At 44.5% G+C, this 27,889-nt stretch overlaps 1 protein-coding gene across 2 annotated transcripts in view; it reads left to right on the top strand.

The window, feature by feature from the left end:
- The window catches only part of wnt7bb (wingless-type MMTV integration site family, member 7Bb), a 34,336-nt gene extending 7,473 nt beyond the window's left edge, over positions 1-26,863 (top strand). For both annotated transcript variants that reach the window (XM_021567684.3, XM_021567676.3), the window contains exons 2-4: positions 1,181-1,407; positions 18,719-18,990; positions 24,684-26,863. In XM_021567684.3, coding sequence (XP_021423359.1) covers positions 1,181-1,407; positions 18,719-18,990; positions 24,684-25,163 — 979 coding nt within the window. In that variant the 3' untranslated portion in view covers positions 25,164-26,863. The remainder of the gene's footprint in view (positions 1-1,180; positions 1,408-18,718; positions 18,991-24,683) is intronic.
- The last annotated feature ends 1,026 nt before the right edge of the window (positions 26,864-27,889 follow it).

Genomic DNA, 27,889 nt, shown 5'->3' with positions numbered 1-27,889 from the left:
CTTTCCCTCTCCCCTCTCTCCTTCTCTTCCCTCTCTCTCTCTCTCCCTCTCTTCTCTCCCCCTCTCTCTGACCCCCCCCCCTTCTCCGCCCTCTCTCTCCCTCTCTGTCATTTTTTTTTGCTGACACACAACTTGCCTGCATCAGCCTGCCCTGCTTGTGGTAAAGCCCTCGGAGGCCCTACGTCATACATCAAAGCTGGCATTCGCCTTTATGCTCTTTTTACTGCTCCTTGTCTACTGACATGTTTGAAAGGCATGTATCTGCAGGGTTTGGATGGCTATAAACACACTGATGGAGAAATAACCCCATTTGTTAAGCCGTCTGTTTTCAGCTACGTGACTCTTCCAAACCCATCCAACATGTGTCACTCCCAAAGTGACGATCAGTAGTAGAAGCTCCATGGTGTCTTGTCATGGGTTAAATGACTGCTTCATCTTCACGCTTGGAGGAACAACACTTCGTCGGGCGTGCAGGAGGGCTGGTGTCGGAAATCTTGCGTACTTGCCAGGCATACCGTGGCATTGCTCTATGTGGATAAATGAAAGAAGTCTCGCACGGGAAATATATGTATAGGCGGTGTGTTATGCCGCATGTGAGCTTTAAACTCACACATATCAAATGAAATAAGGACAGCATAGTTGTGTGACGTCTTGGTTGAGAAGTGAACCATGCCTACATTTGAGAGGCCCAGTTACAAATGGAAGGCACGGTTGTGCCGGCGCGCGGCTTGCCCACGCCCGGAAACAATTCTAACCACGTTACCTAACAATGAACGCAAAATCCCAACTCATTTCTCTACGATCACGAGCCAAACCAACGCGGAGAGGCACATGGTCAGCAAGCAAATAAACACAATGTCACTTTCTGCTTTGGATCTGTTTTACCATACGGTGTAGTTATTATTCAGCTTCACATTGGATAATATGGTTTCAGATGCTCTCTTTGTTTCACCTCTGATCCATGAAATTGTAATATGTTTAGCAAGACAGCACTGAGTGCCTAAGGAATGCTCATCAAGGCTTTGGTTGACTTTAATCCTGGTCTGGAGAGGCCTAAAGTCGATGTAATGTGACTCAAGTCTATGTGTCCTCCAGTACCGCTAACTGACTATGTTTGTGTGTGTGTGTGTGTGTGTGTGTGTGTGTGTGTGTGTATGTATGTTTACCTCTCCATCCATAGGGCCCTGTCTTCCGTGGTGGCGTTGGGTGCCAACATCATCTGCAACAAGATCCCTGGGCTGGCCCCTCGCCAACGGGCCATCTGCCAGAGCCGCCCGGACGCCATCATCGTGGTGGGGGAGGGCGCTCAGCTGGGCATCAATGAGTGTCAGTACCAGTTTCGCTACGGCCGGTGGAATTGCTCCGCCCTGGGGGAGAGGACTGTCTTCGGACAGGAGCTGCGAGTAGGTTAGTCTGGGCACCTTGGGAGAATTCGTTGTCTTCTGTACCGTGGACTGACGCTGTAATGTCCACAACTCTGAAAGGCATGTTTGCGGACATAGACCTACTGTAAAGGTGTGGCGCAATACGTTTGCTACATTTGTGGGGAGGCATAAGGCTGACGTTTGAAGAGTTACTTCAAATCTTATTTGCAGGGAGGACTGGATTGCAATGGTAGTCATTGATCATTGTTTTCGGGCAAAGTATTGAAGCTGTGATGTAAAACAGGTTACATTTTGGATTGAGGATGTCACCATCTCCTCCAAATGGTAGCCTGAGAGGAGAACTCAATCCACTACCAAGCCCCGACCACCCAAGCCTCTTCACAAGCCAAACCCAAGCTGCACACATCACAGAGTCAAACATTAACCAACTGCACACAAGAGTCTTTGACTCTCTATTGTATAACAATACACGTTGGCAAACTCAAACTCAAGATGACTTCATATGTTACCGTTACAACAGATTGCAGTCCGATGTGTCCTCATTTCAATTTACACCGTTACATTTCTGCAGCGTGGCTTGATTTCGTTTGACTTATGATTTGCGTTGAACTTCTGGTTAAAAGCATGCCATACATTGCTGGCTGCAGCAAAGTTATGGAAAGGTTACCAGAAGCACCAAAGTCTAATGGGGAAAAAAGTATGGTTGAAAAATGATATAGCAAATGAGGAGACAACTAATGGTATTATTGTAGAGAACTTTGTTGAACAGAAATAGATGGACACATCTGTTGTTAATCTTAGGAAATTGGTTGTGTCCATTGCTTGGTTCACGTGTGTGTGTGTGTGTGTGTGTGTGTGTGTGTGTGTGTGTGTGTGTGTGTGTGTGTGTGTGTGTGTGTGTGTGTGTGTGTGTGTGTGTGTGTGTGTGTGCGTGTGTGTGTGTGCGCGCGCGCGTGTACAGACTGTCAGAACAAGCTACAAGCAGACAAACATTTACGGGGCTTTTGTTTGAAACTGAATTCCGCAGACCTCTTTTGTATGGCTTTTTTTTACAGGGACTTTTATACATTTGTTTCATTTAGAAATGTTTGTCGCTGTTAAAGTGCGGTTCGACTATGCATTTAATCCAATAGCTCTGTTAACAATCACTGCTATTTAGGAGCGGCTGACTTCGCTCCAACCCCTCTAAAAGCGTTTCTCTTTGTTGTAAATCTGGCACTTTTGTAATGGATCTCGTCTCATTTTCTTCTGCGTTCAGCATCTCTTATGCACTCCTTTTTTTCACATTTTCCTTTTTGCTTAGTTTCAGGGAGACGTGAACTGAACAGTACCACATGTCACGCCTTGCTTTATCACTGAGAAATCGATCAGGTCACTGATACTGCATGTGAACTACGTTTATGTTTTTAGAACATTTGTATGAATTATTCAAACTACTTGACTCATGAACCAGCCACATCTCTGGTCAAAGCCTTTAGTTAGTCGTGCGATTTAACTTTAGGCGGATGTTTTCCTTCATCCTACACCCCCGGAGAGAGAGAGAGGGAACCTCTTCTCTAGAGGAGGCAGAGATGAGGCAGCCATACTTTCCTCCATGATACTCACTGACAGCAAAGCCAGGGATGTTTCACTACACTCTCTCAGAGCTACAGCCAGACAGTGGGTACTGGTACTGTAGAGATTGACTCATACTGGTTAGTGATTGGCTGCTGCCATGGCCAATTACCCGTGAGATCAACCGCTCCAGTACTGTAGGCAGAAAGGTCAGTGGATGGATGTGACCATTTATTGAGTATTTATCTCAGGGTTTTATTGTCAATACGCCATAGATTGTTTTTGATACTAATTTGATTTGTGCATGATGAGAGTAGCCGTGTTCTTTAATTATGTTGTATGTATGACAGTAGTGTTGTTCAGTGTGGCATATGAATACACCTCCTCAATAGACAAATGTTACAGTCCGTCTCCTCCCGAATCTGCAAATTCCCACATGATCACAATCAACTGCAAGGAGAAAAGTGCATATTCCACTCCCACTGAAGTTTTTCATTCAAATCCCCCAAATTATGAACACTAAACCTTTCCTATTCTCAATGATCCAGTCTTAGTTTTGGATCGGAGGAGATGCCGTTGTTTTCTGAAGAGTTAAAGATCAGGGAACCACAAGCCTAATGCTTTCTCTCTGCGCTGCTTGCACTTGGAGGGAGTCGGTCAGTTTGGCCCGGTTCCGTGGTATTACATTCGGTTTCCAAGAAAGTACACATTAATAGCTGGGTTATTGAGTAGGACAGAACCCCAAATATCTTGATTCAAGGAAAGATTCTGTTTAAAAAAAGGCCATTCATTTGATATTTATTTCTGTGTTATTATACTGTAAATATAGATATATACTGCATATATATATATATATATATATCCTTTATCTGCCGATGCTACCGCAGCCTTCCTTGACACTGGCATCTCTGTTAGTTCGATGGGACTTTAAAGGATGGATGGAAACATGGATGGAACCATACTCATTACGGTCACGTCCTTCAACAGTTCCTCTGTTGTGCAAAGAGTCGTTGGCTCTCCTGTTATGCTCTAACTGACACATTGGAGAACAAGGCCATAAACACTGGATGCTGGGTATTAAAATATGTTTGTGTTTCCTCCTCTGGACACAGAAGCTATAGCAATCTCACTCACTCACGTTGTCATGTGCCTTAGCAGAATGATATTGGCACTGCTCTGTACCTTGAGCCCATAAAATGTGGAGTGAATTATCCCGTGCTAACAGAAGTGGGTGTTATTGAGTGGTATATTACCCTCTATTAACAGTAAATAATACAACTGAAGTCAGATCCATCATCAAGGCAGGGAGGGGCTATGGATAGGCGAAGCAGATTGTTGCACTAGGGCTGGTGGGAGACGTGGAAAAGGCCAGGATAAATGGCAAGAGAGTGATACTCAGAAGTAAGGTTTTAATACAGCACTGAATAAAAGTGATGTATGGTGGGGTTGATTACAACCATAATTCCAACCCTAGTTTCTCATAACCTGTGGGAAGTCAACACCTTATCAGTTTTAACACTGCTGTCTACTTTGGCCTGTTGCTCCCTGGTCAGTTAGGATGAAAAATGCCATCTTCAATTGGAAATAGTTGATGCAATCTCATGTGATATACGGTAGATTGAGGAGAGCATCTACACCAGAGATATCCTGAGCCCCCGAGCCTGAGCACCTTCAGCTTTAACAGCTTTCACAGCCTGAACAGAAGAGTAGAGCACTTGAGGTTAGCGATTATAGTATGAAAATAGACACCTTTCAACGGCTACACTCAGCATCAAAGGCAGACGTAGGCCCCGTCGTATAACTGCCCTGCTCTGGTTACTTTCTGTTTAACTTTCCAACCAGTTTGTCACCATAGTGATTCATGCTTTTCATCTCAAAGAGGTTCTTGTTGTGCTCAGCGGTGAGATATTGCAAAAGTTCAATTACTCTGGCCCCTGGCTCATTGCACAAGAATGGAGAATGGATGCAGGACAGGGGCAGGTGAACCTCTCAGTGCACGACATAGGAATGCTGCTTTCATTTCATACCAACACTAAAAGCCCGGGCTGGGCTGGGGAATCCACTTGTTAGAATCTATTAGAGACTGGAGAACTCAATCTACATCCTACATTTAATGACAAAGCAATGCAGTAGTTGCTTTTCACACAAAAACATCTATTCAATCATCAGAGAGGAGAAGCTGTCAGACTAGCAGGCCGTTCTGCTCTATGGGCCACATTGCATTGCCTCCTGCTCTCGCTGCACCTTTTCTTAGAAGCAGCAGCCTGAAGGCAGCCGACAGACAGACAGGCAGGCAGTGAGTTGAGTTATAGCGCTGAGCCTGACTCCATGAGTACAACTCTGGAGAGAGGCACTCCAAGGCACGACCAGCTAGGAGGCAAACGGACGGCATGAAAAATGCCTAGCAGCTCCAACCGGCTGGTTAGCAAGCGAACGAGAGGTCTGGGGGCTTTTAAAAGAGGAAAAAACTTAACTGGGGTGGAATGTGAGAGCTGGTGGGGGGTATCAGGGAGGGAATGGGGGTGGTTCCGTCTCTATTTCCCACTCGCCTGGGTGCATACAATACAGTATCGTCTCCACAATGAAGCTCTCTCTCACTCCCCCACATCCCCCAGGGGGGTGGGGTGAGGGTTGTAGAGGGGGAGTGCTACTGCTGCCCAGCGGCCGGGCGGCTGGGGTAGGGCCGAGGCAAACAGACGTCTATACAGATAAAAGATGTGGAAGTCAGCAGGTTCATTGGAAGCCACTTGAGAGGAAAGGGTTAGGACAGGCACATACTTGATCAGGAGCTGAAGATGCAAACTACTACTCCCATAAACAGACCAGCTCCCCCGGATCAGACATCAGACAGGGAGGGGGAAGGGTCACAGTCAACAGATCGCCTCGCTCCATAAGTCAGACTGATTAGAGTGTTTTTTTTTATCTCTGTTTAGAAGTGGGCTGAACAGAGGAAAGGTGAATAATGTTCAAGTTTAGACTTAAACAGGTGACTCGCAAGCAAAATGGTGTACATTTTTGCCACTGGTCAGATGCAGAAGATTCTTCTAAATTTTCTATGTGTTTATTTAAAGGAATGCTGTGCCTGTGCACAGAGCATGCATTTTCTGCAGTATTTTTGGCAAATGTTATGCTAATATCAGCCCGCAGCATAAATGTATAAAATCAGTGATGAGTTGGTTGGGTTTGTCTCTCGTTCCACAATGGAGGTTATTTTCATGAAAATCATGATTTTCTACAAGTTGCTCATGCATCTTGTACATTGACAACTCTTGGAAGGAGTGCTATCAGCTATCATCAGTTTGAAGGATTCCACTGTTATACTGTGATGTACTATATGAGATTGAGCTGTCATAGGCTATAGCTAAGCTCAAATAAATAATGTCTTTGTTGGCGATTCAGTCCAAATGAATTCATTGCCATGTAATGTCTCCCAATTATGTCACATTATTTCCTGTGGTCCTGTTAATGAGATAAGATGCTATCATTGAAGTAGCAATACATTTCAGCTGTAGATTTGTTATTCTCGGTCATTTGCGGGTTTTAGTGCCAACAAAGAAAGTATAGCTTTGTCTCATGTACTGTAATATAGCTGAAGGTCACAATTGCAGGGCAACTAAATACTCCAATTCTAAATGAATTGGTAAGATCTCCTTCCTTTTCTCAGAATCACTTCGTAATTTGTGGTGAAACTGTATCTTCAAAGAATGCAAACACAGACAGTATCTCCATAGAACCCGATCCTAATTATGAGTGACTATCCTCCCAAACCTAACAATGTATTTAAATGCACTGCTATGCTCAAAACATACACATATGGTTTAATTCATGCATGTGTTGCATGATTTCATCCAATTTTACCAAATTAAAGGAAAGGCATTTTGGGATAATCATTATGACCAGCTGAAGTTTTCAACAACCACTCAGTTTTTCATTTAAATGGGAAAGTCAAATACAAATCTGAAAAGAAACATATTCCCTTCAAATATAAATTCCTTGGGAACCCCCCCCCCCCCAAGGCATTCTAAATGTAAAAGAACATAGAGAGCCGGTCAGAAAATGTCAGCCGTTGCAAAGTAAACACTATAAATTAGTCATTGAATCCCAGGAAGGAGTGACTATACATTATCATATGATAGTGGTCATCTATTTTTTTTTCTACGTTTATTGGCTTGTCTTCCCTCCCCATATTTTACATCCAACATGACTGGTGGGGAGTGAAATGTAGTAATTCAATTCTCGCTAGAATAATGATTTGATGCCCCATCTGATTGCAAAAGTCTCTGCTGACACACAGCTCGTAACCTAACACATTCCATTCCACAGCCAAGTGTTTAACCAACCCATCCTTGTTTAATGTAGAGAGGAAAAACACATTTTTTAAGACTGTAAGAGCAACGTAAGTGGATGCTTTGACACCGGTGAACTTCTCCCAAATGATCATTCATCACTTTAGTAGTACACAACTACAGAGCCCATTCCTTTTAACTTAACTATTTATAATAATAATATGCCATTTTGTAGACACTTTTATCCAAAGCAACTTACAGCAATGTGTGCATGCATTTTACCTATTTGTGGCCCCGGGAATCGAACCCACAACCCTGTCAGTGAAAGCACTATGCTGCACTAACTGAGCAATACTGGACCACTTTCCTCTTCCTGTTGGCTATATTACTCTCAAGCAAATGATTGTAATCAAAGCTGATATGCTATCAGACTTTCTACAGCGTTATCATGGAAAGATGAGAACGCTGTAGAACTTGATTTAATGTGCAACGTCAAGCCCGCACTGCGCTCAGTAAACGGAGACAACCATAGCCAAGTAACTCATATCATGTGGATAACCCTGTGCAGATGATGCGTGCAGTGTGCTATGCGAGACTGGTGGCGAATAAAATACCTATGTTCGGAGCCATCATCATGTGGGTAGGCCTAATCCGCTGGCCGCTCCTCCCCGTCAAGCCACTGAGGCCAGGGGAAACAGAATGGGGCGAGGAACTTCTGATGGAAACATGTAGAATGTGTATCACCATCTGTAGGCTTTATCAGGGTCATTGGAGTTGATCATTGGAGTTGATCATTAGAGTTTATCACATTGGAGTTGATCATTATAGTTTTTCACTTTAGAGTTGATCATTGGAGTTGATCATTGGAGTTGATCATTGGAGCTGATCATTAGAGTTGATCACATTAGAGTTGACCATTAGAGTTGGTCACATTAGAGTTGATCATTGGAGCTGATCATTGGAGTTGATCATTGGAGTTGATCATTGGAGTTGATCATTAGAATTTATCACATTAGAGTTGGTCATTGGAGTTGGTCATTGGAGTTGATCATTATAGTTTTTCACTTTAGAGTTGATCATTGGAGTTGATCATTTGAGTTGATCATTGGAGTTTATCATTAATAGTTGATCATTGGAGTTGATCATTGGATTTGATCATTAGAGTTGATCATTAGAGTTGATCAGGTACTGTGCTGTTATGTGGTGAGTCTGGCTGTGTTCCACTACAGTGTGGGCTGTATCTGTAGCCTTTATCAGGTACAGTAGTCTGGCTGTGGGTTGACCTTCAGAGAGTGGGTTTATAGTCCCCAAGGCATGGCAAAGGTTGATAAGTGTATCACCATCTGTAGGCTTTATCAGGGTCATCAGGATCTCTTCCGCCTTAGACACTGGGAAGTGTTTTCCATAATGCGTTTGTTGCCTAGGCAGGCCTCACCTCCTACGTCGGGGAACCAGTTGTGTCTGGTCCCCACGGCTGCTCTCTCTCTCCACCTACCCCTCTCCCCCTCTCTCTCAGACAGCATGGGGGTCCCCTCTCACCTACAGAGTATACTGTTTGCTGACAGGAGCTGCGTATCCTGGCCTGCCCTACCCCTCGGCCCCCCGGGGGCCTGATGCCGTGGGCCGGAGTCGGTGGATAACCCGCGTGGTGTTATCGTCCGCTGGGATCTGTGTCCGTCTGTGTCCATCTGTGTCCGCCTGTGTCCATCTGTGTCCGCCTGTGTCCGCCTGTGTCCGCCTGTGTCCGTCTGTGTCCGCCTGTGTCCGTCTGTGTCCGTCTGTGTCCGTCTGTGTCCGCTTGTGTCCGCCTGTGTCCGCCTGTGTCCGTCTGTGTCCGTCTGTGTCCGTCTGTGTCCGCTTGTGTCCGCTTGTGTCCGTCTGTGTCCGCCTGTGTCCGTCTGTGTCCGTCTGTGTCCGCCTGTGTCCGTCTGTGTCCGCTTTTGTCCGTCTGTGTCCGCTTGTGTCCGCCTGTGTCCGCCTGTGTCCGTCTGTGTCCGTCTGTGTCCGTCTGTGTCCGTCTGTGTCCGTCTGTGTCCGCCTGTGTCCGTCTGTGTCCGTCTGTGTCCGCCTGTGTCCGTCTGTGTCCGCCTGTGTCCGCCTGTGTCCGTCTGTGTCCGTCTGTGTCCGTCTGTGTCCGCTTGTGTCCGTCTGTGTCCGTCTGTGTCCGCCTGTGTCCGCTTGTGTCCGTCTGTGTCCGTCTGTGTCCGCTTGTGTCCGTCTGTGTCCGTCTGTGTCCGCTTGTGTCCGTCTGTGTCCGTCTGTGTCCGCTTGTGTCCGTCTGTGTCCGTCTGTGTCCGCTTGTGTCCGTCTGTGTCCGTCTGTGTCCGCCTGTGTCCGCCTGGCCGCCAGACGCGGGGGAACAGGATGTGAGAGGATCAACTGTAATCTCAAAGCGCGCTTTGTTCCACACAATCACAGCACTGACTGTATCCACTACACGCAAGTCGGCAGAGCACATTTACATGTGCCAACAATCACAGCACTATTGAACATTAAAGAGAGTTGATTGAGAGACAGATACGGAGAGGTTTTGGAGGTGGAAAATGTTCAAGAGGCTTTAACCCCTTATCGAGGTGACAATATGAAAATGGGAGACTTTGCATGTTGTTAATGTCAGGACGATCAGATATCCTCTGAGACTCCAGTGAGTGGTTGAGTTACAGTTTAACCAGTACATTGGATATCTAGGCAGCGTACTACTTGACAGTTGACACACAAACAAGATGCCAATCATTCAAATTGACTAGAACCTCTAACAATGACATCAAATGAACGACTTTCTGAGTTGCTCAATTAGATGAGGTCTTGAACCGTCCCGACTCATTACGGGATTTTCCGTTCAAGTTAGTTTAATGGATTTTGGCACGTTTATTTTGGGCAGAGTCATCATTGTGTCAGAATCTTTATCTTCACCTCGGGGAAGATAGATGGGAGAAGTGCGGGCGCATGAACAGTAGGTCTTAGACAGGGAGATTGGTTGGCATCCCAGTATTTAAAACCATTACGCCCCGAATGCACTCACATTGTTTTTCAGTTCTAACTATAACACTTAACTCTTCGTCATCTCTCTTCGTCATCGTCCTATGGACCGGAACTTAGGACTTATTCCGCCTGCCTGAGTGTGTGACTCCCACAGCATTACAGTATATATACACGCTTTGCAATGTGAGTGTATTCAGTACGCACTTCTGGTAAAACAATATTACTTTATTGTACAGGAACATGGCTGCACTAATTCCTCTAGCTGCAAACCTCACGGACCACAACTTTGTCTATAATTTGCTCAGAGCATATGTTCATAGCAACGATACATAAAGCGGAACGAAAAACAGTTGTACAGAGTGCATTAGTCAGCTCGGGGAGAGAGAGATAGAGAAAGAGAGTGAGAGAGCAAAAGTGAGAGAGAAGGAAAGAAGGAAAGAAAGAAAGAGAGAAATTGGTTGGTATACAAAGCAAGGGTTTTCCTCTACTGGGGCCCTGGAGAGAGAGGGGAAGTAACAGCACCAGGGCACTGCAATCTCACTGGGTGCGGACTTTACTGTGTGTGTTGTTGTTTTGGGATGTACAGTGTGGAGTACATACATGTATGGCATAAACGTATTGGGTTATCATTGGAAACACTGATTTAGTATTAGTATTTAGTTGCCTTTCCTTTTTTCGGGATAATGCTCGACCCTTTTCCTAGTGGCACTCTGACTCTCTGAAACCGCAATGCCTTTTCATGCCTGTGTGGTTGCAGTTGAATTGCAAACACAAGCAAACACAAACCACACTGCCTAACTGCAGCACCTTGTGGCTACCAGCAGGTGCCACTTTTTTCTTTGTTCCAAGTCAATGATTACATGTGTGCTGTACATTATGGGCTCTCAGTCTGTGCTTTAACAGATTACTTCAAACTAGAACTATATAGAACTGTCCTCCTCAACTGTAATGCTTCCATGCTGTAAGCAAGACACTCTTCCTCCATCCTCCTCCTCTACCTCCTCCTCCTCTCTGAGTGCATTTAGAGACAGGGGCCTTCCTCTCCGGCAGCCAAGGCCTCCCCCTCTCTTTTACAGGCGCTTGGCTTGTGTGTAGAGTCCACTGGTCTGCACTGCTGAGCTTAGTGTGCGTGTGTGTGTGTGTGTGTGTGTGTGTGTGTGTGTGTGTGTGTGTGTGTGTGTGTGCGCGTGTGTGCGTGTGTGCAAGGGTATATCAATGTATCTGTATCTGTCCGTGTGTATGTGTGTGCGTGAGTGTGTGTGTTCTGCCTCTGCTTTGCTTGGGTTCCCACCCTGATTCCGTCCGGGGCCCACTCCCCTCTCCCCAGCTCCTCCTCCTCTCTCTTTATCCCTGTGCCCCGCCCCAGAGCAGTGATTAAGTCATTTGTGTGCTCTGTGACTCACTGGGACAGCCCTCTATACCCACTGAGGTATAAAGAACTGGAGACCGCGTCCAAGATGTCCGACCGTTGTTGTCAACGTAATCTACTCACGTTCACATATGCCGATTCATGGACCCTCTATGTCCAGGTTGCATCCGGTTTACGCAGCCCAACTTTACATGTGCATACAGGGGCTGCGGCCCAAACGTGAATTAGACAGCCCTCGGACCTCAACCCTCAGCCCTTGAATGACGTTTGCCATCGTCACGACCGAGTGTACCTTAAATGTCCCTTGCCCAAGCGAGGGAGAGTGATGATCGGTGGGAATCTTGTTGAGCCTAAAAACAACCAATCTGAAGCTATTGATGTACAGTTTGCTTTGAATTGTTGGTCTCATCAACCCCAGAAGTGATTAAAGTTGTTAACTCTCTCTCTCAAGCTAATTTGAGGGCCGATTGAGAAACTTTTGTGAATTGGACCGCCACATAAGATGTCAATCAAACTGCATCCAGTTTCGACCGGGATTCTCCTGAGGGAAAGTGGCTAGCGCGAGGGCTGAGGGGGTAAAAATAACACGATTGGACCGCAACCAGGGAGGGGAGCGACGATGTCATCACGTCATCCAATAACATGGCAGACATTGGATGAATATAAAATGTTAATGATGGGGGGGGGGGGGGGGAATCATCCTCAGCGACAATTATTTGAATAATTAAATGGATGTTTTGTGCACATAGGTAATGACTAAAGTGTCTTATTAGGAATTTTCCAGTCTGACTTCTCTAGGTGGCCACCTATAGAAATTATTTCTGAACCCGGGACTCAGTTAAACTGCAGTACAAGACTGAAGGAGCAGTCGAAACCATGCTTCTATAGACCAGAACCCCGGCCCCTTGGTCTGATCCCATGTCCCCCATCACGTACACAGCTCCAAACAAACACAGGCTCTAAAGAGGAAGCACATTGCCAGTCCATAGCACAGCGATGGTTAGTTGTAGTGTTTCCAGGCAGCACAGTGTCCAGACCAGAAGCTCACCAGAGGGCCAGGGGCTGGCAGTAACCTCAGTACTTGTGAACCAACTGTGGTTTCTACGGCGACTGTCCCCAATGTGTCATTTCTGTGTCCCTTTGTGTCCTATTTTCCTCCCTTGTCAACAAAATCAACAAAGGCCAAATGCTTACTTACGAGCCCTTAACCAACAATGCAGTTTTAAAAAATACTGATAAGAAATACAAGTAACAAGTAATTAAAGAGCAGCAGTAAAATAACAATGGCGGGACATTATTCAGGGGGTACTTGTACAGAGTCAATGTGTGAGGGCACCGGTTAGTTGAGGTAATATGTACATGTAGGTAGAGTTATTAAAGTGACTATGCATAGATGATAACAACAGAGAGTAGCAGCTGTGTAAAAGGGTGAGGGGGGGGGTGGGGGGAACGACGACGGCAATTTAGGTGTTCAGGAGTCTTATGGCTTGGTTAGAAGCCTCCTGGACCTAGACTTGCTGCTTCGATACCGCTTGCCGTGCGGTAGCAGAGAGAACAGTCTATAACCAGGGTGGCTGGAGTCTTTGACAATTTTCAGGGCCTTCCTCTGACACCGCCTGGTATGGCAGGAAGCTTGACCCCAGTGTGTACTGGGCCGTTCGCACTACCATCTGTAGTGCCTTGCGGGTTGAGGCCGAGCAGTTGCCATACCAGGCAGTGATGCAACCAGTCAGGTTGCTCTCGATGGCGCAGCTGTGGAACCTTTTGAGGATCTGAGGACCCATGGCAAATCTTTTCAGTCTCCTCAGGAGGAATAGATTTTGCCGTGCCCTCTTCACGACTGTCAAGGAACTTGAAGCTCTCAACCTGCTCCACTGCAGCCCCGTCGATGAGAATGGAGGCGTGCTCAGTCCTCGTTTTCCGGTAGTCCACAATCATCTCCTTTGTCACCAGGAGAGCTTTGCTAGTGTAGCCTAGCACTGTTTGCAGTGTCTGTACTCTCTCCGGCTGTATAACTCCATTGCTGTGTCATGTGAAATGTCTGTGGTGCACTCGCCTCCGGTTTAAACACAGATTGATGTAAAAACGTCCTGCTACCACATACAGAAATGTTTGGGTTCATTTGATACGGCAAGACATGACAAACAAGCAGAGGCCAGGCAGTGGTCCGCTTATGCGAAGGCCACACTCTCACACCCACTCCATACAAGGTGTATTCCTCCATACAGGGTGTAGCGAGCCATCCTGTATCGCCCTGGGATGTTGACTGGTACCTGCTCTCAGGGAAGAGCTTGTGCCTTCCTTCTCTTTATGGCCCCGGGATGTTGACTGGTACCTGCACTCAGGGAAAAGCTTGTGCCTTCCTTCCCTTCCTTAGTTTCCATCTTGGACACTGTCACAGACACTTGCCACTAAACTCCATTAAACATCTGGTTTAATATTCCCCTATTCTTCTCCCCAGACTGTTCCAAGTTCATTGAGGTTTTTCTGGTCAGTCCAATTTTCCACTGGCAGCAGAGAAGGCTATCCCAGGGTGGTTCTTCCTGGAATCCTGTCAGGACTCTGGGGCCTGCTGCCTCTTTAGCCTTTTTCTCTTTCATAAACCACATTCCTATTCATCAAGCGGGGTCTCCGTGTACACAACTCACATTCATACTGTACATCTATTTGAGCATCGCGCCTACAGCACACCAACAGAGCGTTGAACGTCTGGCTTATCAATACAAAATAAATCACCTCACGGATCAATGATGAAACTTCATCACCAACACTACTCCATCAAACCTTACACTCACTGATACTCTGAGACTCCAACACAGAAATGGAGCACCTGAAGGTTGCAGCATCAAACGTCTCCTCCATGGAAGCAGTGCCAACACGTGTTGTTCTGCTAGCTAGTCCAAGCATCAAGCAGCTCCCTAGGGTCTTGGGTCTGCAAACATTCCTTGCACAGTTGTAAACAGTCTGATTCAAGACTACCAGTTGTGTGAATTAAAATGTGAATAAAGACATGCAAGCATGATGTTGACGTCATTGTGTGATGGATAATGCTGATTCCCACAAACGGCGCTCCCGAATGTGCATAGGATTACTGCAGCAGAACAAAGTGGGTGCTGCTTTCCTACCATTTTCTCTCGTTACTAGACTAAGCCCTCTTAGCGTTGGCTGGCAGTTCCGTGCAGGGCCATAACTACATATGAGGACATATGAGGTTTGGACCTCAGTAAAAAAATAAAATAGAAAATAGAAAAAATATAAATTTTTACACATCTAAATATTGCTCCCAGCGTCGATCAAAGCTCAGAACACTTATACTCATGATCTACTGACTTCTGATTGTGCCTGCCTCTTTGCGAATGAGTGAGACACGAAACAAACTACCCCAACTACCTCAAATGTCTCCTGGCTCAAGTTGGCAACTAGAGACGCTGCTGACAGTGTGTTTGCGAGATGCTGGACAAAAGGCCATTTTAAAACCGACCCACGACTTCTGTGTACAGACATCCACCAAACAAACAAAAACTGCCTCTCGGAGAATGAGTCCACAACTGGTAAATAGTCATTTATATGTCAGTCAGTCAGGTGGCTAGCTGCCGTAGATACTGGTAGTAACATTTAAGGGCTCTGGCTAGTATTACTTAGCCAGCTAGAAGAACTAAGCGCTTAACATTAACCAGAGCCTACCTCAGCAGGAGCAACAAAAAAAATGGCTACTAAGTTCTCATAATAACTTTGCTTTACAGAGAGTAGATTACTGAGACAGACAGTGATGTGGCGCTCATTGGTGAGGCTGAGGCAGACTGCAATGCATGCAGGAGGAAGCAGAGGAAACAGAGAGAGAGAGGAAGCAAGCAGAGAGAGAGGTTTGTATAGTGGTTCCTAAACTGGGGGTCAGTCCCCATGTGGGGTCCCCTGAGAAAATCTGTACTAATCTTATCAAACAGCTTAGTAACTTTAAAAAAAAAAATATATATATATACATGTTTCAATATGAACATCTCTACATGCAATCAAAATGCAAACAATACAGTTCAAATGTTGTGATGACCTTTTCGTTTATATCGGTGGTTGTTCATCTTATCTCGATCACCCACTGCAGTTCCTAGTTTATCCACCTTTTGTTTTTACCACTACATCACTGATATTAATACAGAATCGTAAGTCATATTGTAATCATTCGTGTTAAAGTGATAAAACAATCATCTGTGTGCTCCGTTGACGTCTGTTTGTGCGGAGCTTGATCAGTGTTGCCTAGGAATAGACACACGTGAACACTATGCAATTTGTGAAAAGAGATATCTATGCAAAGATTTGATGATTTTATGCAATTCATCATTACAACCGACTGAACAGTTGCTGATGCTACGTGTCAGTGTGAATCATTTCTCATATTTCCCCTCTTTCAGGGGTATAGCATTACAATTGTATAGGTAATAGGTTATGTGTTTGTAGATCGACTGAGGTGAATGAACCAAGGTGATAATGGCGGGGGTAAATTTAGCTTGTTTTTCCTGTTTTCCAAATAGCATTTTAAAGTTGTTTCATTGTATAGAAATGCAGTAAATGAGCTTCAACATTCCAAAGAAAATCCTGGGACCTCACCAAAACTCAAACCCTGGTTCCGGACCTGGTTCCAGAGCCAACAGGGGGTGTCAACCAATACCAGCCCACCCAATCATCATCATTTTCCCCATGAGCAGTTTTAGTGCAGGCAGAATGGCCCCAGAAACAGGCCTGCATCTATGGCACAGGGAACCACCCTTCCTACGCTGGAAACTCCAGTATCCATTCTGTTTTTACCATTACACTCTCCCGCCGTGTGTGTGTGTTCGGTGTGTGTGTGTGTATTCTGAGTATGTGTGTCTTTGTGTGTGTCTGTGTGACGTGACGTTGTGCGTGCAATTCTGTGTGTGTTTCAGTGTGTGTGACTGTGTGCGTGAGGTGGGGATAGCTCAGCAACAAGATCTCACGGTTTTACCAGTTTTAATCCACATTCTGATGTTTAAACATGTTTCTCCAAACGTCAAATTTCGAAGTGTTTTAAACACCCCAGATTGCTCCTCCTACTCCACATCATTCCAAATAGTTAGGTTAAGGGTTCAAGTTTTAGGATTAAAACATTACGTTTAGGCATTCATTCCCGAACGGTTAAGTTAAGGGTTAAGGTTTGCGATATGGTTAATACCCCAAAATGCAAAACCAGTGTCTACCACTCTGATTGAACACACATATTCACAAATTGGGGGTGGGAACATTGTGGTGATTTTCAGGTGGACATGTAACAACACCCTGAGTGCATCGGACACAAACAAAAACGTCAATACAAATGTAACAGCACAACAAAATAGACAAACAAGTTTGTGTAATCTATTTCCCCACAAGTGCATCTGACTCTGGGGAAATCGATAAAAGGTCCTCATTGCCAAAATCCCAAAGTATCCCTTTAAACCCAAACCTACTTGATGGTAATAGTGCTCACTGTTGCCCCTAGTGGCCAGTTTTGAAGGCAATTCCCGACGTCCTCAGGACATGCAGAGACATCCAATTTCGAAGTCAATCTGAGCTGTAAGTAACCACAAGCTGGCAGGTCACATCTCTGTCGATAACCAGGAAGGCTGGTGGTTGTGAGTCATTCCTCATACAGTACATACGACAGGCAGTGGGCAGGCAGTCCAGGTCATTAGCAATAGCAGCAGTCATGGCCGGGGCTAAGCTCCAGCACGGACTAGCAATCTCCACTGGCTGTGACCACAGTGTTTGGGGCTGTAAAATAAGGACAATAAAGCAGTGATTTTACGTCTAGTAAGTTACTAAACTGTAAAATATGTATTTGCTTAGGCAAATAACGTATCACTTTTCACGTTTGAGGTATGTCGTGTTTTTTTCTGTAATTTGGCAAAATACATTGCAATATGGAGTGGCCACACGTTGCTGAACGTCAAGATATGTTCCCCTTCCCTCATGCTGGTAGCCTGGTACAGTAGGCCATGTCGACCAGACAGCAGAAAGTATACCGGACTGATCATAAACTCTCCTTGATATCTGAAATACTTGATTAATAGTATTCACATGAAACAGAAGAACCGTTAGAGTAAGATGAAAACACAACCATGAGTTCTACAGTGTGCTTCCTGTGACGTTACAGGCAAAATAGGTTACGTAAAAGAAACAGGAACAGCCATGTTTTTTTTTTTTAAAGAAGAAAAGATCCCCCACTCCCCCTCATAAATGCTTAGAGGCCCACTAAAACACACTGGTTAGTCACCAGTAGCGTTTGTTCTCCCTCCGCCCTCTCTCTTTGAAGCGCAGATCCTCTCTACTCTCGCTCACATTAAGGACGGCTCAGGGGACACCTGGGTCACTGGCAGTGACAGCACAGCGCCCACGGACCCTTTTAGAGCACAGCAGTCTTTTAAAGGCACTGCCTACTGACCATGGGACAGCACTAGGGGATGCATACTTGAAAAGGGATGGTAGAACAAAACATCTGTGTTGACGGCCCTGAACAATAACTCTCATTGGAGGAAAGACTACATGTGTCACTTTTGCCTGTTGATTGTCCTCTGACCTTATGCGTACATGGCCTTAGCCTTTACCAGCAATACTGAAATCCTAACCCCTGCAAACTGTACTGTCGAACAGAGAGAACACCAGAGAGGGAAACATTTGCTGCCAGGCTACTACAGACAGAGAGAGAGAGAGAGAGATAGCCAAGAAAAGGAAAGTAAGTGCACTAAGCAGCCAGGCAGACCTGCAGACCACAGCTGTAGTAATGTGGGCAGCAGTACAAGGTGCTCGAGGAGAGGAATTCAGCACTTTGGACAGCACCTAGCTACAGTACTTTCCTCTCTCCACTCTGCCTGGAATCACAGCACCGCATACTTGGAGGCTGTGCTTAAGGACTTTGTGGTCTGCACTGTGACCACGCTACTAAGGTGCAGGAGGGGAAGGAGGGAGGGACGCAGGGGAGGTCTTGCCTGGAGGGTTATGCTGGATTTCCGTGTCTAGATCAAGTGGGAATAGAATAAAAACGGGAGCAACGAGGTCACAGTTCACACCAGCTTCTATAGTGTTCAGTTGTCATCGTTGTAGTTCTACAACTATTTAACGACCTTACTCTCTCTCCCGTCTCCTCTTCTCAGGTAGCCGGGAGGCTGCATTCACGTACGCTATCACGGCCGCCGGCGTAGCCCACGCCATCACGGCGGCGTGCAGCCAGGGCAACCTGAGCCAGTGTGGCTGCGACCGGGAGAAGCAGGGTTACTATAATCAGGAGGAGGGCTGGAAGTGGGGAGGCTGCTCGGCGGACATCAAGTACGGCGTGGAGTTCTCCAGGAGGTTCGTAGACGCCCGCGAGATCAAGAAGACCACGCGCCGGCTGATGAACCTCCACAACAATGAGGCAGGGAGAAAGGTAAACACCCACATAGAAGAAATGCATCTTTGTCTTTTTAGTTTGGTGTCTGTGCGCATGCATCCATGTGTAAACACCCTAGGCCTGAGAAAGAGTGGAAACCTACAGACTGGTGGCGGGAACCCCTGATTGGGTGACGTGCTGATTGACAAGTCCCAGTTAGCCTCTTAGCAGCTTGTTTTGCTTTAGCTCAATTACTGTTTTTTTTCCCTACCATAATGGGGTGTATTTTTCTCTAGGAGTGATCTGGCACACTTGGGCCATGTTTGTTTGCTATTAGTCATCTCAGAACACAGAACAACATGAACCATAACAGAGGGAGGGAGGGAGGGAGGGAGGGAGGGAGGGAGGGAGGGAGGGAGGGAGGGAGGGAGGGAGGGAGGGAGGGAGGGGGAGAGAGAGAGAGAGAGGCATAGTGAACAACAGAGAAAAATGAAGTGAGAGAGATGTAGAAAGAAGGAGTGAGAGAATGCAAAAATGACATAAAGATGACAGAGGGAGAGAGAGAGAGAAAGAGAGAGCGAAAGAAAGAAAGAGAGCGAGAGAGCCTCACTGCCTGCCTGTGCTTCTCTGGCATTCTGGTGACAAATGGATCTAATTAATAAGTTCAGGGTTTTATCGTGTGCTCGCTGCTTGCTAGGGAAGCGGAGTGCGGCCGGCCGCCAGCTGCCAGATGGAGTTCTGCCATGGCCCTCCATCCAGCCCTTTCATGGAATTATGAAGTGTAAAGTCAGGAACAGGATATTATTGCAGTTCTCTCAGCCGTACCAAAAACACAGCACTGCTATTTCACTGCACCCATTCTGTTTCTGAAAGCACAGCGACAATGGTGGAGTTAACGCAGGCAGACTGATATGAGGGGATCGCGGTCAGGTGACCTGTCTGAGTCTGAGTTAGGCCTGGCAGAGGTTTGGTATGGATGATGGGATTCAATCAAACACACGCTGTGGAAACTGGAGTTGTGGGGGGGAAATTACTTTTTCTAGTGCAGTCTGTTGATTAACGAGACAAGAGGGAAACTCAACTCAACATATTTCCAGTTTGAATGGCTGCATTTTCACAGCACAGGAATAATGTCCTTTTCTTTAAGTGTTTGGGGTTTGATTGAAGCTGGCCCTAGACCATTTAACGAAATACTCTGGTGTCTAACAAGTTTGAGAGTCTACTACTCTACCACTACAAAGATCGCTTTGCATCTAGAACATTCCGACACAAACACTGTCGGCTCCAGTTCTGTAAATCCCAAATAAATACAGACAAACCCATGGAATTATTTAGTCTCTCTGGAAGTTTGACCAGATTCTTTTCGAGGAAATCTGGTCATATCTGACTAATTGGTAGCAGACAAGAGGTTTGATGGACACACTGTAAAGTAAATGTTTCCAACCATTCAGTCAGTCTGTTTCACATAGACAATCATTGTGGTTTGTGCCGCCAGTATGTTTTTGGAAATCCTCATTCTGAATCACCATGTGTGATGAGATTCTTGGTTGACCCTCAGATCTTTTACCTTCTCCCCTCTCTTTCAATCAAATATCTGCTAATGAGGGATTTCAAATCGCACACCGTATCAAGAGTAAGAGTCTAACGGCATGTATTAATCGATATAACTCAGCGTACAACGTGTCTGATAGAAGTGTTTGTGAGTGTATGATAGAAACGATGACTGCTGCTGGCAAGGCATCGTGCCTGGAAAAAAAACTGCTCTGGAAAAATGCCCTGCCAACAAAACGGAACATCTTATACAACAAATACATGCTTGGTTCTTACAAGTAGAAGCGCCCAATTAGGTTGAAAGAGTCATGTTAAGACTACTACAGAAGTGTTTATGTATTCCATGTCTCATACAAGAGCCACTGTCTCTTATTTCTCCATGACTTTACCCTCTCTATTCTCTACAAAATACAGTTTGTACTGTAGTGGTGGAACGCAGTACTACAGTAGGTTACTGGAAGCCTGTTGTAGAACAAGGATCGTCTCATTCCTGACACTAAACTGCTGTGGACACCACACAATATTTCCCAGATGCCCTAGGATTAGGCATTTTAGTAGGAGTTCTCTACTACACTGTGTGCCACATGTTGGAGCTGAAGATGAGCTTGGTGAGGGCGTGGGGTAGGGGAAATTAACCAGTGCTAGTGCATTTCGAAAAGGATTCCGTTTCTAAGAGATATGTCTGCTATTTGAACATGTAAGAGTGTTTTGATTCAAGATAAGAGACTTTGAAGTGTTGGTTTGGAGGATCTGTTTAATTGCGACATCCAGTACTTCATGCATCGAGCTTGTTCATTTAAACACCATGCTTCTTTATTTAATAAACCAAACCATGCTCCCAGTGTACACCGTGATCCAGATGCAAACAGTTAATGGTCATCTGTCGAGGATGTCTGCCCAACGTATCTGCAACAAATAAAATAGCCCAATGATCCACATTTAACTCAAGTGTAATGGTGTATGGTTATATGAGATTTATATTTATTTTCCGCTGCTTTTGATGTGGTGTTCAGGAAGGTAGGGATAATTACATGGTAGAATATTACCCAGAAATGGCATTTTTCCTCGCTCTACGGCCCGTGAGGGGGTCTTATCTAGCCAGGGGGTGGTTTAAGTTAATAAAATATATTGAAAAATACATATTGTTTTGAAAAAAAAATTGGTGGTGGAAAACAAACTCAATATATTTTAAAATGACTAAAATCAACTCAAAATTGTGTAGTAATGATAATGGACCTACATTCAAACAGTTTCTGGACTGTGTCCAGTTCACTAATAATCACCTAAATGAAAGCAAGACAGTCAGGGACAATTGAACATAAAAAAAAAACTATAGATATAGAACAATTTCTTCAGATTTTGATGGCGTAGGGAATATAACATATTTTCAGTGCGGCCCTCCAGACCTCGTTGAAGACCTCGTTGAAGACCGGGGCCAAATTGTTTTGACACCCCTGTTCTACGCTTAGCCAGGATGCAAATGTTTGACGTAAGTGGATGTGGCACAACGCACAGAACAAACAACAAGTGTGAATTCAGATAGAACAAAACTCCCCATTCTACAAACCAATATTAAGTAAAATAATTCCAAACAAATGTGTTTGGAATTCCACAGATCTGTCATTGTGGACATCCGTTTCCACTTACAGGGACCCCTCCAAACAAGGAGTGCATTTACCAACCATCTGCTGCCAACTCTTGGTTATTCATTAATAGACCCAATATTGAACTCAAATAAATATGTCCTCTTCACTCAGATTGTCTCTTGGTCTTTCTCTAAAAGATCTATATGTAACACTGAAGAGAAAACAAACTAGGAAAGCACTGGTGTGAACTGTGAAGCTGACGTTATATCAGAGAAATACCAGCATCCATAGAAACATGCCATCCAAACAGTGCTGCAAATACAACATAGACAACAGTTGTCTTTTTTGGCCATGCAACAGTGTGGTATGTTCCTTTTATTTAAAGAATATTAAGTAAACTCTTATAAGGAGAGATGTTTAAACTTGATGGTTTCACGTATTCAAGTATGATTACTATCTGAGTATGTCCTTTTAAAAATGTCATTACATTTCCTCATACTTTTACCAGGCCGAGGATTGTTGGACAGAATCCTGTCACATTTCACCTTGCATTAGACGACTGTGTTTGGGAGGTCAGTACAGTGGCTTGCGAAAGTATTCACCCCCCTTGGCATTTTTCCTATTTTGTTGCCTTACAACCTGGAATTAAAATAGATTTTTGCGGGATTTGTATCATTAGGATTTACATAATATGCCTACCACTTTGAAGATGCAAAATATTTTTTATTGTGAAACAAACCAGAAATAAGAAAACTTCAACTATTCACCCCCCCCCCCCAAAAAAAAAAAAAAATCAATACTTTGTAGAGCCACCTTTCTCAGCAATTACAGCTGCAAGTTTTTTGGGGGTATGTCTCTTGGCACATCTAGCCACTGGGATTTTTGCCCATTAAAAGGCAAAACTGCTCCTTCAAGTTGGATGGGTTCCGCTGTTGTTCAGCAATCTTTAAGTTATACCACAGAGTCTCAATTGGAATGAGGTCTGAGCTTTGACTAGACCATTCCAAGACATTTAAATGTTTCCCCTTGAACCACTCTAGTGTTGCTTTAGCAGTATGCTTAGGGTCATTGTCCTGCTGGAAGGTGAACCTCCGTCCCAGTTTCAAATCTTTGGAAGACTGGAAAAGGTTTCCCTCAAGGATTTCCCTGTATTTAGCGCCATCCATCATTTCTTCAATTCTGACCAGTTTCCCAGTCCCTGCCGATGAAAAACATCCCCACAACATTATGCTGCCACCACCATGCTTCACTGTGGGGATAGTGTTCTCGAGGTGATGAGAGGTGTTGGGTTTGCGCCAGACATAGCGTTTTCCTTGATTGCCAAAAAGCTCAATTTTAGTCTCATCTGACCAGAGTACTCCCCATATGTTTGGGGAGTCTCCCACATGTCTTTTGGCGAACACGAACGTGTTTGCTTAATTTTTTTCTTTAAGCAATATCTTTTTTTCTGGACACTTTTCTATAAAGCCTAGCTCTGTGGAGTGTACGGCTTAAAGTGGTCCTAAGGACAGATATTAAAATCTCCACTGTGGAGCTTTGCAGCTCTTTCAGGGTTATCTTTGGTCTCTTTGTTGCCTCTCTGATTAATGCCTCTTTGCCTGGTCTGTGCGTTTTGGTGGGCGGCCCTCTCTTGGCAGGTTTGTTGTGGTGACATATTCTTTCAAATTATTAATAATGGATTTAATGGTGCTCCGTGGGATGTTCAAAGTTCCTGATCTTTTTTTATAACCCAACCCTGATCTGTTCTTCTCCACAACTTTGTCCCTGACCTCTTTGGAGAGCTCCTTGGTCTTCATGGTGCCGCTTGCTTGGTGGTGCCCTTTGCTTATTGGTGTTGCAGACTCTGGGGCCTTTCAGAATAGGTATATATATATATATATATATATATATATATATATATATATATATATATATAATGAGATCATGTGACAGATCACGTGACACTTAGATTGCACACAGGTGGACTTTATTTAACTAATTATGGGACTTCAGAAGGTAATTGGTTGCACCAGATATTATTTAGGGGCTTCATAGCAAAGGGGGTGAATACATATGCACGCACCATTTTTCAGTTTTTTATTTTGGGGGATTTTTAAAAAACAAGTTTCTTATTTTTTCTTACCAATTTTGACTATTTTGTCCATTACATGAAATCCAGATAGAAATACATTTAAATGACAGGTTGTAATGCAACAAAATAGGAAAAATCCCAAGGGGGTGAATACTTTTGAAAGGCACTGTAGTTATTGCCAAACACACTAAAATAGTATCCATTTGTTGGCTCAAGAGGTAATTAATTAGGAGTTTTGGTGCGGATAAAGGTGCGGTGGTTCAACAACATTTGAGAACAGCTTGGTCTTTTATTACAGACTCTGATCTTAAAATGATATTATACCCAGGGCCATCTTTTCTCACTGACCTTCTGTTGACTGTTTTTCCATCATTCATTTAGCAGAAGAGCTAGGAACCTCTTCACCCTGGCCTTGGTTTCTGTTTCCACCCTAGTTAGGCCATTCCAGTATTTTAACGCTGGGCCTGCCACAGGAATGCAATGTAATGTCTTGTAACGCCATGTAACCTCTTACATTGCTCTCTTCCTGTGTGTCCATGCAGGTCCTGGAAGAGCGGATGAAGTTGGAGTGTAAGTGTCACGGCGTGTCGGGCTCCTGCACTACCAAGACCTGCTGGACGACCCTGCCCAAGTTCAGAGAGATCGGCTATATCCTGAAGGACAAGTACAACGAGGCGGTTCATGTGGAAGTGGTCCGGGCCAGCCGACTACGCCAACCCACCTTCCTCAAGGTGAAGAAGACCCAGGGCTTCCGCAAGCCCATGGAGACCGACCTCGTCTACATTGAGAGGTCGCCCAACTACTGCGAGGAGGACGCGGCCACGGGGAGCGTGGGTACCCAGGGGAGGCTGTGTAACCGCACCTCGCCCCACACGGACGGCTGCGACCTCATGTGCTGCGGCCGGGGCTACAACACGCACCAGTACACCAAAGTGTGGCAGTGCAACTGTAAGTTCCAGTGGTGCTGCTTTGTCAAGTGCAACACGTGCAGCGAGAGGACGGAGGTGTTTACCTGCAAATAAAGGGGTTTCTCATAACGGACCTACAGTACGGTACTATGACGGGGAGGGGCGTAGCAGGACTAGTTGGATGAGGAGGAAGACCCCCAGAGGAAAGATAAATGGACATGTCTTGGAACAGGAACAATGAAAGACTTTACAATAAAAAAGGAATGGAATTTTTCATGTCAGCTCTTCATGGCATCGTTTTGCACAGCAGAATCAAAATTTGCTTTTTAAGAAAGTAAAGGCTAAATATCAATAGGTAATAATACTACCCCAAATCTTTGACCGACTGAGACAAAATAATGTGTGCTCATGTAGTGATGTATTCAAAGTGACTCTAAAAGTTGGGACTACAGGAAACAAATAGTGCCTGGACGGGAACTGTGCATTGCACTCTGGGATTTGTAGTTCTTCATTTCCCGGAATGGCTTCTAAATGGACCAGAAAGGGACTGGAGATGTGGTAGAAATTGACAGTAACTGTTGAGGGATGAGACTCTGGGAAAGAGTCATCTAAAAGTCTTCTAGTAAGAACTCTTTGGAGTTTTCTTTTGTTTTTCCACAGAGGGAGAGAGCAGAGGTGAATATTTTAGCCCCCAAACAGGAGGTGTTTTCTTTTTGGAGTTGTGTAGACATGAAGAACGCTGTTTTAGCGTGGTGCCTTGGGGCGCACCGAAAGCTGAGTCTCTATAGTAAGCCCTCTGCTGCCAACTGGAACAGAGTATGTCCGTTTTCCAGTCACACTGGAACTGTCTGTTTGAACACTGAAAATAAATGGTTTATTTATGTTATAGTATCTTAAAACAAAGCACTAACGGGTAGAAATGTCTTTTTTGTACTAAGTGTAAAAAATACTTTTTTTTAGAAAACTCTGACTGAAGATTATGCGTGTCTTTTAGAAAATGGTACCCATCCCACTATCAATCCCCCTTTTTTCTAAAATGGTTCCATTGCTATTGGTGTGTTGACTACAACAACAACAAAAATCAACATTAAAGTGTATTTTGCAAGTAGAATCAATCACGTCGGTTCTATTCTGCTGTAGCATAGCTTTTGTTTGCAGTCATTTATGAACCAGATGGTAGGCCTACATCCTGCCTGGCTTATGTTGCATTTTCAAGCAAAGACAGTAGAAAGAGCACTCCTTTCTTAACCACAAAGACCCTTGCTCAATTAATTTAACGTGATATTGACATGTTGCCGCATGTGTTGTCGAGATATGCCTCAAATGGAAATCATATGAACTCCAATTTGACAGAGTTTTTGAAATGTATTGCAAAGAAAAAAACAAGACTGAGAATCAAAGTGAGTGAAGTCTGCTGGTCTCGAGGGGAAATGCAAGGCGTCAGCCAATGGCTTCATTCATTCACTGCATACAGAGCTGTGATCTCATTCTCATCTGTATTCATTGGTTGCGGTTATGCTATACAAAAGTGTCCGGTTACATCAGGTTTCAGTGACGTAGAACATCAGAACACATCATTTTGGCACTTTATCATAATCGATCATACAGCTCCTCCTCTATTTTTCTGTGTGTTTAAGCTTCATATGTTGATATGAGACCATTTGTTTTTCTGCTGATTTGAGACCATGACGACGCAAGGTTTACTTCTCAGACAGGTCAGTTTCTTTCCTGTTTAATTTTCTTGGTTTTTCATGAGATAGACAGATCTGTCATTGTGTGCACAGTGAATAATAAACGTTGCAATTTAGGTCAAAGGTGCTGTTTTATTGTAGTGACGATGTAAATTTAGTGTTGGTGCTACTCAAATACAATAGTAGTTTAATTAGCCGGATAGTCTGCTGACTAAAGCAAACTATTTAATGTCGCCTAGACGTGAAAGTTTATCAAATGAGTATGTGTTCTAATATTGATTAAAACCACTGTTACTAATTTCAGGATACAGTATAAACTCACAAACAAGGGGATAAACGTGTGAAAATGATCCGATTTATCTCTCAGATAGTTTGTCATCGCTGCACCCACATATTAGAACGACTAATCCTGGAGTTACTGATTAACATAACTGGAGTCAATTGTTCACTTTGCCATATTTAAATTCTCTACAATATCCAGAGTTATCTCAAACTTTTATGGCAGAAGACCGTATATTGTTTGGGCCAAGTGCAAGTTGATTCACATAATATTGCGTGTCAGTGCTCATCTCAGTTGCCCATGACAACCAAAGGGCTTGTTATTTGGGCTCTGACTCCTTGCAATGGAACACATTTTAATATGCCTGGCCCTTGTATGTAGAGATTTTAAGCCGCCATTGTCTATATAAAAAATGTCCCTTATTCAGAAGTTCCAACCACCGTGAATATGGCTATTGGCGTTGCCGAAGGAAGCGTAAATCATTAAATATCATAAATAAATCAACCAGCTTGCTGACTTTGACATTATTTTGTACACAGCACATGTTCATAATAATCTGTGGTTCGTCTGTCTTGATTATGGTGCGCACAAAACAAAAGTCAATTATCTCTCGCGGCCCATCGCTGAGTCAGTCAGTCACATGTGTGCAGCGAGTGGGAGAGCAAGTGGAAGAGAGAGTCTTTGGGGTTTCTAAAGCTTCATAGGGAGTTATTGTGTTGCCTTTTCTGGGTAATTGGGGTTGTCTGTCTTGGATTGTCAGAGCAGCCCGTAAAGCCACATCTTCTCACTCTATCATTGAATAATCGGTCTAACCCAGTCACCATTTGTTGCACATGTTCTTGACTGTATGCCTGCTGTAGTCAATATAT

The sequence above is a fragment of the Oncorhynchus mykiss genome, chromosome 2 (assembly GCF_057628025.1).
Source record: "Oncorhynchus mykiss isolate SJ-2025 chromosome 2, ASM5762802v1, whole genome shotgun sequence".
NCBI classification, from domain to species: Eukaryota; Metazoa; Chordata; class Actinopteri; order Salmoniformes; family Salmonidae; genus Oncorhynchus; species Oncorhynchus mykiss.
Note: the sequence above shows the minus strand (reverse complement) of the source record. Positions and strands in the feature narration are given on the sequence as shown.